At 34.3% G+C, this 17,305-nt stretch overlaps 1 protein-coding gene across 1 annotated transcript; it reads left to right on the top strand.

Annotated features, from left to right (window-relative positions):
• The first annotated feature begins 11,389 nt into the window (after positions 1 to 11,389).
• Positions 11,390 to 11,794, top strand: LOC104099219 (protein S40-1-like). The gene has a single exon (XM_009606136.4). It carries the CDS (start codon positions 11,390 to 11,392, stop codon positions 11,792 to 11,794), a length of 405 nt encoding a protein of 134 aa, XP_009604431.1.
• Positions 11,795 to 17,305: the final 5,511 nt, after the last annotated feature.

Here is a 17,305-nt window from a genome sequence, read left to right as displayed (position 1 = left end):
CATGGTGGCCGGACTCAGCATCCACATTCAAATGGGCAGATTGGGAGTTCGATATTTTTAGTCTAACATGAAATTAAAAGCTCAAAGAACAAGTGTAAAATAGAGTATGTTATAGAAATTTGTATCAAATTGCCAGTATTATCCTTAGCTCGACGGTGGGCGCCAAACTATTTACCCTAAAAAAAATGGATAACAATTAAATTTGTATGTGGTTTTAAGGATACATGGATTAATTCAATACAAACGATAAATTATGTTAGATTAAACAGATAAAGGACATAATTGATTGTCAAACCACTTAAGGGGGTGATTCTGGATTCAATAATAGCCTTAATGAGATGCTTGCCCTCGATCCCGGACTCACAATAACGAAGCACTGGTGAACAAGAGTAAGAACTTTGAATAAAAGAGAAAATAAGAGTATAATGTTGTCACGACCCAAAACTAACCCCTGTCGTGATGGCGCCTATCGTGGAACTAGGCAAGCCGACTCATTTCCAAAACAATTGATATTTCATTTTTAAAGATAATTTCAAGGTTATTTGATATAAACCCTCCATTAAAAGAGTTCAAATCAAAGAAAAACAGAAGTGCGGAAAAGAAAAGCCTGACATCGGGGTGTCACTAGTCATGAGCATTTGCTACAATCTGCCAAACAATATCAAGGCTAACTCAGCCTGGAAAATAGCTAAATACAACTAGAGGAAGATAAGAGGGAGAAGAGCAGGGGCTGCGATCGCCAAACAGCTACCTTGCTATCTCCAAGAAAATCTGCAACCAGAACACTCAATAACCGCTACCGTGTCCAGCTATAACTGAATCTGCATACAAGGTGCAGGGAGTAATGTGAGTACGCCAACTCAGTAAGTAAAAATAATAAATAAAGACTGAGCAGTAGTGACGAGCAATAAAGCATATAACGTTCATATCAGGAAATCTCAGTAAAATACTACATGCTTTTAAAATCAGGATTTGAATCAAACATCTCGTTTAAACCCAGTTCTAGTAAAAATCATTTAAAGATATTTTTCCAACAGTTTTTTCAAACGAAAGCTCAATGCAAAAGTGAGAAAAATGATGAAATCATAAACAGCCCCTCGGGCAAAACATCACTCATATACAGCCCCTCGGGCAAACCTCACAGTCACTCGTGCCACTCGGACATACCTCACAATCACTCTTGCCACTCGGGCATTCCTTTCAATCACTCTTGCCACTCGGGCATACCTCACAATCACTCATGCCTCCCAGTCACTCAGCACTCGGCACTCGCACTCAGTAGGTACCTGCGCTCACTGGGGGTGTGTACAGACTCCGGAGGGGCTCCTTCAGCCCAAGCACTATAATCTGCACGGACAACTCACGTGCGATAATAATAAAGTATGTTGCAGGCGGGCATCCCCGATCCACACTCATCCTCACAAATCAGGCCCTCGGCCTCACTCAGTCATAAAGTATAATGCAGGCGGGCAGCTCCGATCCAAACTCATCCTCACAAATCAAGCAACTCGGGCATTTCAGTAAAACAAGGCATTCGGCCCAAAACATTTATATGCATCAAAATAGAGTCATGAAACTGAGTTATGCGGTAAACAAGTATAACCATGACTGAGTATAAAATTTTCAATCCAAAAACAGTGAGAGGATGGTAAGAAACAGCCCCTAAGGGTCCAAACAGTATTGGCGCAAGGCCCAAACATGGCATTCAGCCCAATTTACAGAAAATCTTTCTAAAACATATAAGTATCAATGGTTTCAACAAAGTATGTAACTTTACAGTTGCTACGGGACGGACCAAGTCACAAATCTCCAATAGTGCACGCCCACACGCCCGTCACCTAGCATGTGTGTCACTTCAAAATAATAGAATGAAACGAAATCCGGGGTTTCATACCCTCAGGACTAGATTTACAATCGTTACTTACCTCAAACCGGTCAAATCTCTACCCCGCAATGCTCTTGCCTCTGGACTCAGCCTCCAAATGCTCCAAATCTATTCACAATCAGTATAATACCATCAATATACACTAATGGAATGAATTCCATAAGAAAAGCTTCAAATTTATACCAAAATCCGAAATCGGCTCAAACCTGGCCCCCGGGCCCACATCTCGAAATCTGACAAATTTTACAAAACTAAAAAGCTCATTCACTCACGAGTCTAACCATACCAAATTCATCAAAATCCGACTTCGTTTGGTCCTTCAACTCCTTAAATTACTCTCCAAAAATTCCAAGCTCTAACCCCTCATTTTCACTAATTACCATGATTAAACAATAAAAAATCACCATATATACAAGTATTAGGGCTCAAGTAACTTACCTAAACGAAGCCCCCTTGATTCCCTCTTCAAATCTCTCCCAAAAGCTCCAAAAACCGAATAGAAATGGTGAAGAATACACCAAAATCGTGAAGGGTTCTATTTATGGTTTCTGCCCAGGTTTTTCGCACTTGCGGCCATTTTCTCGCACACGCACGACCGCACCTGCGGTCCAAGAAGCCGCACTTGCGCAACTCACTTAATCACCCAGCTTCCGCATCTACGGACCCCTTCCTCGCATCTGCGGTCCTAGGTGCGCATCTGCGAAACCAGTCCAAACTACTCCTCTCCGCATCTGCGCTCAAGGCTTCGCACCTGCGGGCTCGCAGATGCGGCCAATTTTTCGCACCTGCATTCCCATCCTTGGCCCAGCGTCTCCCGCACATGCGCACTCCCCACGCGCACCAGCGGCCTCGCACCTGCGACCCTTTCTTCTGCAGGTGCGGAAATAGCAGAAGCAGCAGCTCCAGCTGCAATTTCAAACTTCAACAAATCCGTTAACCACCCGGAATCACCCCAAGGGCCCCGGGACCTCAACCAAAAATACCAACAAGTCATATATCAACATACCAACTTAGTCGAACCTTCGAATAACTCAAAACAACATCCAAATACCAAATTACCCTCGGATTCAAGCCTAAGAACTTCTAAATTTCCAAATTCGGCAACCGATGCCGAAACCAATCAAACCATGTCCGAATAACCTCAAATTTTGCACACACGTCACAAATGACATTACGAACCTACTCCAACTTTCGAAATTCCATTCCGACCCCGATATCAAATTTTTTACTGCCGACTAAAATCGTCAAATTTTCAATTTCGCCAATTCAAGCCTAATTCTACCACGGACCTCCAAATCACATTTCGGGCACACTCCTAAGGTCCAAAATCACCTAACGGAGCTAAAGGAACCATCAGAATTCAAATCTGAGATCGTTTACTTTTCCAACTTAAGTTTCTACTTAAGAGACTAAGTGTCTCAATTCACTCTGAAACCACTCCGGTCCCGAACCAACTTACCCGATATAACATAATACAGCTGAATAACACAAAAGAAGTAGAAATGGAAAAAACGGGGCTATAACTCTCGAAACGACCGGCCGGGTCGTTACAAATGCCTTGATATGCGTGTTACAATGTCCTTAATGAATAATCATACCCCTCCCCCCCCCCCCACCTCTTATATAGTAAGGGAGTTTTACCCTAAGTACAATTGTATAAAAGGTAAAAATCTTTCATTTAACTAATCACTGGTTCTTTGCCGATATTTGCCGAGATCCATGCCGTGATATTCGGCCGGTCGCGGATATCACAGTCTTTTGTTGGTCGTGCTCGATTGTCTGGTAATGCTCTCCGAGGCTTTTGGGGTTCGAACCGGACCGGGGGTCATGGCCCGATACTTCCGAGGGCGGGTGTTCTGCCCGGACCAAGGGGCTTCTTGCCTCGATTTCGGTCCCTTGCCTTTATGTTCCTTGCTCCATTCACTTCATCGGAAATCGAGGCGTCCCACGGACACGGTTTCACCCGTATACAAGTATAAGAAATTTTTGGCTAGAGTTACAGATAAGAAAAACAGAAGCATGCAGTACAATGCAAATGTTTGAACCGCTACATCTTATAAGTCTCGTACCTCAGGTCGTTTTCTTTTGTATATGTACGTTAAGTACCTATTTTAATTAGCTTCGTGTGTGTGTGTGTTTCATTTTTCTTTTCCTTTGGGCGTGAGGAATAATGGTGTGGGCACAGCTCGTAGCCTAGTAGATACTTGGTGGCAAATATTATCCGAAATACACACCGATGAGGCAAGTAATTTACGCACGAAAGCAACCTAAGTAGCAAGTAACAACGTGGCAGAATAAGTCGGGAGATTCCTTTGTGCCTGTTACGTGCAAATGCACATGAGTCTAACACCTGTCCTCATATTATATTGGCTTGTCGTGTTTGGATTATTATTACTGTGTGGCGATAAATTTATTCCATTTAAATATAAAATTCCAAATACTGAACTCTAATATTTCAAAATCAATTTCAAATAGTCATGAACAATAAACGTGCTAAGACGAAATGAATAGATTTGTCCCTGTATCGAACAATTCAGGGACAAAATTTACTCTTTTTTTTGTTTTAATTGAACATATTCGAAGGGGAGCAATCGTTAATTCGGAATGCATTTTTGAACAACTCGACTATGGCAGGGATACTTTTGAACTAAATAAGAAACGAACAATAAAATCTTCCCATTTCGAATCATTTAATAACGAAGTAGTTAACGGTTTTCCCTACTTTAAATACTTTTCTTTGGACGTCAAGCAAATTAAGATTGTCCAAATGCCTACTTAACAACTTGTTTTGATGGTTGTTACATATTGTTTCATTTCAAAATATATTGTATTGCATTATGTTGTACGATATTTTTTTAATTAATATAATATTTGAATATATTGTATTGTTTACTATTATTTCATGATGTTATGCATCATGAATATAAAAAATAAACTTGCAATACTATAAAATAAAAAAAAGATACGTGTCAGAATTATTATATTAAAAAGTAGATTAGAGAATAAAAAAAAATTATTTAATAATCAAAAAGTAGAAGAAGAGAGAGAAAAAAAGATAATGTCGTGATGATATTTGTCATCACACCAAATCAGCCATTATATCAAATATCACTTTTCGTTATAATAATAATATATTTAATTATATAATATAATAAATTTAAAAAACAGTTAAAATAATATTATATTTGAAAAGTAACAATATTGATAACTGATAAGTGTTAAAGTGGGACTTCGATAATAGATTAATAGGTAACAACTATCCAAATAAGCTGTAAAGAGGGCCTTCGATAAGTCGACCTCTTCCAGGCGGAGCCTGAGCCGTTGGATGCGCCGAGCTTCTTGGTAGCCTCAAATCGACGGATCACATCTATTGATTTGCGTACCTTTTCTCTATTTTAAATTTTAGATTCTGCTCTTCTTCAAGTGTTTAATAAAGTTTTGTCTTTTCTTTTTTTTTTTGCCTTTGTTTTTAACTGACATTTCCAAAGGGACACAACTTTTCTCTGTGGTATCAATCTCTTACTTTCACACGGCTTCTTTTGGAATTATTTGCAACCTATAAACCTTTTTTCTTTTCTTTTTTTGTTTGCCTGAAATGCATGAGTGCAGGGGCGGATGCAGTCGAGTAGTTACGGGTTCAATTGAATTCATAACTTTCGATGCTGAATAAAAATTTATGTGTAAAAAGTCAATAAAATTATAAAAATAATAGATTTGAGCCCATAACTTTAAAAATATAATCGGTTCAATATTAAAAACTTTAAAAGTTGAACTCATAGAGTTTAAATCCTGGATCCGCCTATGAATGAGTGAGGAGAGTTAAATACCTCGCTATCCAAATTGATACTCTGAATATATATATATATATATATATATATATATATATATATATATAAAAGAGTCAAGATAAGTAATATACATTACCAATAGAATTAGACACTTCTAAACTCTCCATAACTAGTAATAAACTTGCCATATCAAAAGCAATTAGCACTATTTAGTGGAAATATATAAAAGTTAATTCGTGGACGAAATAATATGGGAAGGGGGCTGAGAGCGTTGGATAAATGTAATATGTACAGTAGAATTAAATGTAATATTTAGAGCGTTGGATAAAACTTTGAAAATTCAAAATTAAGACTTGGATCAAGATTCTTAGAACCTAGCTACCAAATGGGATTTCACTTTACCCAACACGTAATCTGAAATTGAATTATCAGAAAATTATGATGTCTGTGACTTTGTGTTTATGTGTAGGAAAAAATATGCTTGTTTTTGTACGGAATTACACAAGAAATATTAGAAACGTACGTAACGAGTTATTGTTGTAATAGTTTGATTCGCACATTCAAAATATTATACCGCTTTGGTCCAACTAATCTCAAAATTTTAGTTCTTGAATCTCTTTTTGAATCCAAAAGTGCACTATATACATGTTAGTTCCAAGGCTTACTTTAAGTGAGTAGTATTAATATTGTTTAAACAATTTGCTGGCGGTTCTCATCTTATTTGTCCAACAGCTGCGCCAAAAGCCTCACCAGGCTATTAAATTAAATATTCACCGTTCATTTTAATTAGGAGGAATTTTGAAAACCATAATTATTTTGTGACTATTAACTTTCTATAACTATCATATACATAATTACTTCTCATAGCTACTATTAAGTTATTATGGTAGTGTATACAGCAGCAAAAAGCATCTAAAAATCAGGGCAGTCTAGTTGTTCGCGCATGTATTCACATGAATTCGCGTCATGTATTCATGAATACAGCTAGGGGTGGACGTTCGGTCGGTTCGGGTCGATTTGAAGAAATTCGGTTCGGTTATTTGGTTTTCGATTTTATAAAAGTAGTAACCGAAACCGAACTGAAATAAGTTCGGTTCAGTTCGATTTTCTAATTTCGGTTCGGTTTATTTCTAATCGGTTTTCGGTTTGAACATTATCATATTGGGCTCTCTCTATGTAATAATTGGACTGACAAATTTGATGGTTTTCTTTTAAAATTTCGGTAAGTTAGAATAAAATGGTAAGTTTGGATCGGGTCTTTGATGGACTTCAAAATTGGACTTATATTATTACCTATGGGCTTAGCCTATATATAACTTAAAGAATCTATATGCTAATAATTCGGGTTTTCGGTTAACCGAACCAAATAAATTAACGAAAAATGGCCAAAAATGTCCTTGAACTATTTAAATAGCTCAAAAATGCCCTCCGTTTATTTTTGGTACCAAAAATATCCCTACCGTCTATATTTTGGACCACAAATGCCCTTAAACCGTTAGTCTTGCCATTGAATGTGACATAGCAGTCCAACTGGGTTAGATTTGCTTACATGGTCATCCACCTAAGCAATCAAACATGGCAAAATTATTTTTTCAAAAAAAATATTTTCTCGAAATTTTTTATTAAAATACAAAATCAACACTTATTCCGAAAAAATTAAACAATTTCCGAAAAAATTATTTATTTAGGAAATTTTTATTAAAATACAAAATCAACACTTATTCCCAAAAAAGCAAAACAAAATCCGGAAAAAAAATTTATTTCGGAAATTTTTATTAAAATACAAAATCAATACCTATTCCGAAAAAAGTAAAAAAATTCCGGAAAAATTATTTATTTCGGAATTTTTTATTAAAATACAAAATCAACACTTATTCCGAAAAAAGTAAAAAAAATTCCGGAAAAATTATTTATTTCGAAATTTTTTATTAAAATACAAAATCAACACTTATTCCAAAAAAAGTAAAAAAATCCGGAATAATTATTTATTTCAAAAATTATAAAATCAACACTTATTTCGAAAAAAGTATAAAATTTCCGGAAAAATTATTTTTTCTGGAATTTTTTTATTAAAATACAAAATCAACACTTATTCCGGAAAAATTATTTATTTAGGAAATTTTTATTAAAATACAAAATCAATTACTTTTTTCGGAATAAGTGTTGATTTTGTATTTTAATAAAAAAAATCGAAAAAATATTTTTTCCGAAAAAATAATTTTGCCATGCTGAATTGCTTATGTGGATGGTCATGTAAGCAAATCTAGCCCAGTTGGACTGTCATGTCACCTTCAATGGCAAGACTAAAGGTTTAAGGGAATTTGTGGTCCAAAATATAGACGGCATGGATATTTTTGGTACCAAAAACAAACTGAGGGCATTTTTGAGCTAACCGAAAACCGAACCGAAAAACTGAAATTTTAAAATTTTAAATTGAAACCGACCGAAAAAATTGAATAACCGAAACCGAAATAAAAATATTTTTGGTTCGGTCGGTTTCTTCGGTTCGGACCGAAATATGCCCACCCCTAAATACAGCAGCAAAAAGTGCTTAAAATCAGGGCAGTCCAGTTATACGCGCATGTATTCACATGTATTCGGGATGTTGTATTCATGAATACAGCAGCAAAAGGGGTGTAAAATCATGGCAGTTCAGCTGTACGGGCATGTATTCATGAATACAGTAACGGCAATCACCTTAAAAATAGGTATGTTCAGCTGTCTAATAACGGAAATAATATCAATTAGCGTGATACACTCCTAATATAACTCAACAAAATCAATTCTAACATGCGTCATTATCAACCCAATTAATTAGAATGATATTTCAATTGTATATAACTTTTGTATTTAGTGTGTTTTACAAAAAAAATTACTGTTGCATTCATTAGATTCAATGTTTGTATTTACTATATTCACTTATTTATATACAGTGTATTCAAATATATTTGTATGAACAGTATTTTAGTTATTCCTAATACATGTTATTATTGATGTATTCAGTATATTTCATTGGTTGTACTCACTATATTTCTAATTGTATTCAATGTATTTTACTGTATTTTCACTGTATTTTAAAATTAAATGTATTTACTGTTTATATTTTGTTCTATTTTATTGTTTGTATTCTGTATATTTCAATATTTATATCCCGTATTCATGCATGAATACATATGTATTCAGCTGTATTGAAAAAATACAAACCTTCAAAATACATAAATACAAGCAAAAAAATATATTTATTCAAAAGTACAATATATTTGAGTGAATTTGTACAGAAAATAATGTATTTGTATCATTGTATGTGACTAAATAGCAAAGAAAAGAAGAAAGTTCGTCGGAGATGGTATTTTATGTCCAAGCAAAATATTGTATACATTGTATTAAAACTAAAAATGGATACGAACAAAAACCTCGGCCCTCGAATCTTCGGGTAGGGCCGCCCCTAGTCAACTACATATATCTTGACTGGTTTGTTTAAATTAAAGTCAGTGTCAATTCTCAAAAATTAACACAAATAGCCGTCTAAAAATAGGCTGCCGATATATATATACCAGCTAGAAAAAATAAACAGTGAATCTGATCGGTTATATAATTAATTACCCTATAAATTTTCAAGAGAAGAATTCAAAATTTACCTAAACCAAACTTTTGGAATTATAAACCTGCAATTAATTGTAGTAATAATCTAAAAGTTCCATTTTCAGGAAAACTAAATTTGTCTTTTAAACAGGTTAACATAATGAATGGAAGGGATAATTCACATTAAATAAAATATAATAATAAAATGATATAAAAGGAAAAGTACCGTAAACACACGTGCATGAGCTAAGCTCCTACCAAAAAAATTCAAGTCATGGATTTTCATCTAACCTCTGCCTAATAAATTCTCTAACCATTTATTTTTAAATATTTCCCAAACTTATCCTCTTACCTACATTCACAGCTTAGCCGTGAGAGGAGAGGTCCTACCAATTTATCCATGTCATACTGGTAATTGACATGTACGTGTAAGATATATCCCAAAGGATTTTTGCATTAACAACAGACCTTGTTATTTGTTGAATTATTATTAGCCGAAAGTCATCTGGTTGCTAAATATTTTTTGAGAGTATAAAATGTTCTTTTTTTTTCTACGTATAAAATGTTACTTCCATTATATCCTTGAAATTTCACTCTTGAAGTTTCGAATATTAAATAAACTACCTTTAATTCGTCGAAACGACAAAACCTTTTAAATCAATTTAAACATTATTTAGAAACATAACTAACGTATATTTGAGGAATTGAATCCATAATTAGTTCCTTATGAATAAAAATCAACCTTATCTTGTTTCTTTAGTTTTCTTTTCATTTTTGTTATCAAATGCCCCCACTTAATTAACCAATATCGATTTAATGAGATGATTTTCGAAATAATAAAAGTACATTTACATCAATGACCATATCAATTACTCGAACCTGCACTCCATATCAAACAATAGCAAAAATAAGGCACCATTGTACACAAATCCATAGTTCGATAAGATTATTGGTCTTAGCATCTCAACATTAACTATGGAGTATATACTAATGTCCTGTTAGCAATTCAATAATGTGCGGCAATAAATTTTCTATCCTACAGCAAAGAACGAATTTAATTTTGACCTAGGAAAGAAGTACAACCTCTGGCTCCAATTTTTCTCCAATTATTTTTATCTGTCATTTCAATAAATAAAAAAAAGGTCCCAAATGTTGTCACTTTAAAAAAAATAAAAAAGGCATTAATTACTATCTTCTTTCAATTCCACTCTTAAATTTTCAAAAAGGAGATACGAATAATTTAGTTAAATATCTCTTATTATTAATGCAAGTGAATAATTTTTTTTAAAGAGTATGTCAAAATCTTAAACGATAAATAAAAGGACATGAGGGAGCATCTCTTAAAAGTTTTACACACTCTTTAAGAAATTAAAGACATTTAATAACTTGATCAAAAAAATATTCTAAACCATCATATATCCTTTTAGTTCAAGTTTAGTCAACACTCAACTAATTAGAACAAGGAATAGATTTGAAATTAATAATAAATGATTTCATATTTTTCTAAAAGATCAAATATATTAAAAACAAATTAATTTTAGATAACATTTTGAACGAGGAGCTGTATTCACTATTCAGTGATTCAACTAACTTAAAATGGAGAAGATCACCGTAATTAATTTTCTATGGACGCATTTATAATCTGTGTGCTGAAATAGGATACAATCATGAATTTGACTCGTTCACGTAGTGTAAGAATACATTATGAACTATTCCTACGAGAAAAAATGTTTAAACTGTCCAAATTAAAACAATAAGTTGTGAAAATCTAGTACTGACAAGATTCATTAAACCTCAAATTAAGAGTAAATTCAGATCTATTAAATCCATGCACATACACATACACATACACAAACCTATAGATACACACAAACAAAGCCGTGAGTTGCAAGTAACAGATATAGAGAGAGAAAGAAAGCGCGGCCATTGTTTCAGCTTTTAGAGAGAGAAAGCTGGGACCACACTCAATGACGCCATATGACGAAAACCCAATCAAAAGTGTACTCACTACGTTTCAGATCAATCATTCAATCACTTCTCCTCAATTCCCTATAAATTCCTCTTCTTCTCCTTCCATTTTTCCTAATTCCTTTTCCCCCAAAATACAAATCCATTTCCATTTCCATTTATCTCAATGGCTGAAGAATTTCAAGAATATGAAGTGATTTTTCAGGAAAATGCAGGACGTGAAGAGGTTCGAGAATTAGCTGATGATGAAGAAGAGTATGACTTCCAAGTTCGTCGTAATAACAAGGTATCTAGAATAAAGAAACTGAAGCGGAATTCCAATTCCGTCCCTGTTAACATTCCCGACGGAAATTCATGGTTCAAGTATTTGGAGAAAAAGTCGGATTTTTTTGAAGATGAGTACAGAGATGACGAAGAAATGGTGCCGCCTCACGTGATAACTGGTCGGAGAATAGCCGGAAAAATGACGTCATTTTCCGTTTGTACTGGATATGGAAGGACTCTTAAGGGAAGAGATTTGAGTCAAGTAAGGAATTCAATTCTTAGGATGACTGGTTTTCTGGAAACGTAACTTTAGAGTTGAGTCTTTTCACATTAGAAGCACAGGAAATTAAAAGTCAACAAAAAAATTAAAAAGAGAAAAAAGATATTTTTCCTTCTCTTTTTTCTTTTGTACTTCCCATTTGTGGAATTCCAATTCCATTTCTCATCATTGTAATATTAGACAAACAAATATTGTATGAAATTCGAAAAGAATTCATCATTTCCTCAAAGAAAGAAAGGAAATGAAAGTTCAAATTTTGATTAATTCAATTTACTTCGAACGGAATTGTGTTTGGTGTGGAAAATAATTGATGTATGATGAATTGTGTAAATCCAGGTTGTTGGTTGTGAGTAGGTTTCTGTTAAGATACTGTGGTTGGAAATTATGTTATGCCAGTGATTGCACACTGTTTATGTTTCCTTTGAGTTTTTTGTTTGAACCTCAGACAAAGCCCAGCACAAACAGCTGGTCTTAAATTGTGACAGAACTTTTGTTTCTTTTAGAACAATTAATAATATCGAATAGATTCTCAATAGTACATACATGTATTTTAAATAATTTTAGTGTGAGGTTGTATTAGTAGTTTGAAGATATATAAAGAAAACTAAACGATATTACATACTATCAAGAAATTTGCTTTGTTTGATTGGTTCTGAGTTGTTTAATTTGTACATGGTGTAAAATTTAAATATCGTTTTCCTTTTAATAAAAGTCCAACTAAAAAGCTTGTGTAACACCGTTATGAAAGAGGGGGGGAGGAACTTTAATACGAATTCCTTATAAAATATTTTACCTTATATACACACTAATGTTGTAAAGAAAAAATACTTATACTAATTACGACAATAATGCTATAAGTGTTGGGTTCTATTGTTTGAAATGGAGAAACTCCACATAAATACCTTAACCCATTTCAGTCGGAGAAATTACTCAGATGATCACATTTTCACGTTAGTGACTATAATCCGTTACCCAATAAATTGCTTTGGACACAGAAAATCGAATTCGACATGTTTTCAATTACTACTAGTATTTCTTAATCTTGAAGGCGTACGTTTTCCTTTTAATAATCTTGACTTGATCCATGTCAGGATAGCAGAAGGCCAACATGTTTTCATGAACAAAGTCATAAAAAGTTTATCCAAGTGTTAAGCAACAGTACAGTAGTAGATAATTAGGTTCATAGGAAGAATATTAATTTCTACATGTGACAGCCTGACATAAAATATGTAATACATAGCCAGGTTAAGGCCTAAGGGTAAAGAAAAGGAATGGAGGTGTTTTGCCAGATAGATATCTAGTTTGCACCACTACTAATTAGTTATTGATCAAGTAGCATAATATAGAACTTTTTAATTAGTGTAGTTTCTTGCAAAACAAGACAAGATAATTAATAGTCACAATTTGTATTTACTAAATTACTTATTAAATAGAAGTCAAAAGCAATATGATTTGGATCACAAAATCTGATTGGTCTTTGAAAAGATGCTGAATTTTGGGATTGTTCTATTGTCATTCTCTAGCTGCATTAGGTGTCAATCCTAAATTTCAGCACAAATATCTAAATCTGATATCCTCTTGCTCTTTTCCGATTTGCTATACATTATTTTTCTGTTTGGGTGTTAGTCGCATAATATACTTTTGAAGCTAAAATAATTCCCGTTGGACGTTGTTATGGTAAAAAGTTCCAAACAATTTTTTTTCAACATTGAAATTTCACTAATTTAACTGATTCAAATTCGTGTTAAACTACGTAATAGTAATTGAATATATTGAATGGTTGTCAAAGGGATTCGTCTATCCCTTTGACATTGATCACGCCCAACTATGCCTTATAAAAAGAACTAAGCGGTCATTGCAAATATAATCCGGTTTACAAGTACGGAGTTGAATCCCACAGAGAACTAAGGCTTAGCTACAGTTGTTCAATATTGTAAAGAAATACAAGTTCAAATAATTTTCTAGTTATAAAGATTTGATTTTTATTTCTACTAATTAACTAACAAATATTATAAAGCAGTAAAATTATCAACTAATATGGATGAAATTATAGACAAGACTAAGGAAATCTAGAGTTATGATTTTCCCAAGAAAATTGCTACACTACTTAACAAAAGAAAATTTTTTTGTCTTTTTCCTTTCGACTTAAATCCCTCAAGAAAATTGTCTAATAGATCCATCATCGGAAAAAGTCCAATCTTTTCTATTTCTGTTCTCTAATATATATATATATATATATATATATATATATATATATATATATATAAACTAACACAATTAAAATAGCATAGAAAGTCACCTAGACAATCTCCCCACCCCACACTTAAAATTGCGCATTGTCCCCAATGCACACCATAACTAATAAGAGGGTAAAAGAAACTCCCTGGTAGGCCAAAGGCCGAAGCACTAGCAACTCATGGGGTACTCAGACTTCTCACAGGCTTGGTCCTTCATGCGGGCACCTCACACTTAGTTCCAACCATCTGGTTTGCTGTTGCATCCTTCCAATAGCTTTGCTTTCCATGCTCCTAGAAAAGCAAAAATCGACACTACAAAAATAATAAAAAATAAAAAAAATAAAAATAAATAAAGCAGTAAAGTTGGGTTTCCTCCCAACAAGCACTCGATTTAACGTCGCGGCACCACTTTCCGCCTCCACTTTGAACTTATGAATTGGACCCCAAATTTTGATTCTGCTCTATGATCATGCTCCTGGCCGGGAGGTGGAACGAATCTGACTGGCCCAATAAAACAATGTAGTATTCCGCGCTTCTTGGCCTTTATATGGGATGTGTATTCGCGACTTTCTGGTAAGAAGAATTTCAGAATGTAGGCACCTTGTTCCTTATTTTCTGACTCCTCAAGTGGCTCGGATGACTCTATTTCTATATCATCATCCAAACACAATGTGGAAAAATTCTTGGAGTGTGGACCAATGCGTTCAACTACATGAACATTGGGACTGTCTACATCCTCAACACTAATGACACTAGAGTCAACTAAATATGTTTCATCAATGTCCTTGCTTGACTCTAGTATATCTTCTACAACATCGGCATCCTCAAATTCTAGTTTGATTGATTATTGGTGTTCTACTATGGACCCCTCTATTGGTACCTCAATTTTTACATCTAATTCACGCTCTTCTTGGATACTATTCACAATATTGGCTTGTTGAGCATTAAGATCTTCAACCAGTTGATTCACTTGAACTTTCAAGTTGTGAATAGTTTCCTCTTGCCTTTCTATCTGCAGTTGTTTTTTACTATTTTATTCCACAAGGCACTTTAACATATCATATTGTTCCACAAGGCACTTTTGCATATTCTTGATCTCTTTCAAGTCATCATCCCTGGGTTCTTTGTTCCTATTAACTTCACAAGAAAAAGAAGAACCATCAAAGTAAGGGGTTGGGGGAACATAAAAAATATAAGCACAACCATAAAACTGACCATTTTGACCACCACACATATCACACACATTCCACACATAAGATTGAGTTGGTGCACATAACTCGCTCTCAGAAATATTTTGACAATTTTGCCCAGGGTGATTTCCTCCACTATATGCATAAGGAGGATCAAAAGTAGAATTACCAACATCAAAACTCACATAATTCCAAGATGCCATATTTTTAATATTAACAAGTAAAACAAAAATTAAAAAAAATCAAATACAAGAAAGCAAAAATAAAAGTTCAAACTTGCAACCTAGCAATATATACACCTACAGCTATAAGTGTTTCTTTATCAACCTAGCAATGTATTTCTTTTTAATATAAACACCTACAACTAAACCGTTAGTTCCCCGGCAACGGCGCCAAAATTTAATCACGCCCAACTATGCCTTATAAAAAGGACTAAGCGGTCGTTGAAAATATAATCCGGTTTACAAGTCCGAAGTCGAATCCCATAGAGAACTAAGGCTTAGCTACACCTGTTCAATATTGTAAAGAAACAGAAGTTCAAATAATTTTCTAGTTATAAAGATTTGATTTTTATTTCTACTAATTAACTAGAAAATATTATAAAGCAGTAAAATTATCAACTAACATGGATGAAATTATAGACAAGACTAAGGAAGTCTAGAGTTATGATTTCCCCAATTGTCGGAATCCTTTCCGCTACGTTTCCTATAAATTTGCCTAAGTCTTCTCTACCGATCATGAGCACTCTAAATGTCGTAACTCTCTCCCGAGTAATTATCATAATTTACTAGACATATTCTCCTGAATTAAGCTAGCTGGGATTAAGTACAGCTCACTCAGATCGCACCAAGATTTCGTTATCCCTAATCCCACCTTTAAACCTCCGTATTGATCCCTCATATACGTTTAGGAGTGATGTTGTTCAACAACTACCTAAATATGCACTCTTTCCCGAGTAATACATACTAAATAGGCACAGCTAATTGAGGGCCCTTCAATCAACCACAAGAATAATATAGTTGAACAAATAGAGAAAATACTACGGCAAATCTATATTAACGTAACAAGAAAATCATCTTCCAATAGGTTTCATCAAAACCCTAGATAACAAATTAGCTATTCATAATCATAGTAACAATATCCCAAATATTTTGCATAATTAAAATATAGAGTAAAGATGAAAAGATGTAGAAATTGATGATTCTCACTCCCAAGGGGTGATTCTACCAGCTCTTCTTGCCTCTACCTGCCCAAAGTCCTCCAAGTGGTGTTTTCAGGTCTATTTATATGTGTAGAAGAAACCCTAAACGTGTGAGCCGAGTCCTAGTCAAACCCGGAACGAATTAAGTCTTCAAAACTCGGATTGGACTTGGCCTCGGGCCTGGCGTCGCCAGCCTAACGCCTGGAATTTGGTTGGCCTCGCCAGGCTAAAGCCTGGTTCAGCCTAGCCTTTGGCTGGCCTCGCCAGGCTAAAGCCTGGTTCAGCCTGGCCTTTGGCTAGCCTCACCAAGTCTCTCCTTTTCACTGTTCTCGAGCACACTTTCAACGTTTAAGTATCCATTTTGCTCTACTTTCATCTCCAATTCACCTACACATAAAATAGACTCCATTATACGCAAATAAAGTGTAATTTATCATTAAAGTATGTAAAATACAATGCACATAATGTACGAAACTATGGAATTATAGCCACACATCAGACATCAACAGAAGTTTCTGAAATTTATCTTATTTTATTTTACAACATATTACTTAAAAATGACAATCAATTATTGCAGTTAAAGGGACTATGGAACAATTTGTTTTTCTCTTTTTCGTTTTTATGCCTGGAGTTATTATGAAAGAAGTAATCCTAAAAGGTTTGACGAAGAAAACCTGATTGGGTTAAACTAGGAAATTGTTAAATCCAAATCCCTTACGTAACTGTTGGAGTTGTAATCCTTAATCCTTATCACTAATCTGTCTCCTAATGACAATAGATTAGTGTAGTATATATCCTGTAAATTTTAATAATTGTAAGAATTTAAAAGGAAAAATAATTCTGATTGATGATTCATCAAACCAAAAATAAATGGCAGTAAAAACAGAAATTGACAGGGAACTTATTTTGC

This window comes from Nicotiana tomentosiformis, chromosome 2, assembly GCF_000390325.3.
Source record: "Nicotiana tomentosiformis chromosome 2, ASM39032v3, whole genome shotgun sequence".
Taxonomy (NCBI): Eukaryota; Viridiplantae; Streptophyta; class Magnoliopsida; order Solanales; family Solanaceae; genus Nicotiana; species Nicotiana tomentosiformis.
The sequence above is the reverse complement of the archived record's forward strand: the minus strand, read 5'-3'. Positions and strand labels throughout refer to the sequence as shown.

Bases quoted from the DNA above. Each gene is read 5' to 3' on its own strand.
- LOC104099219 (XM_009606136.4), top strand. From the start codon at position 11,390: ATGGCTGAAGAATTTCAAGAATATGAAGTGATTTTTCAGGAAAATGCA.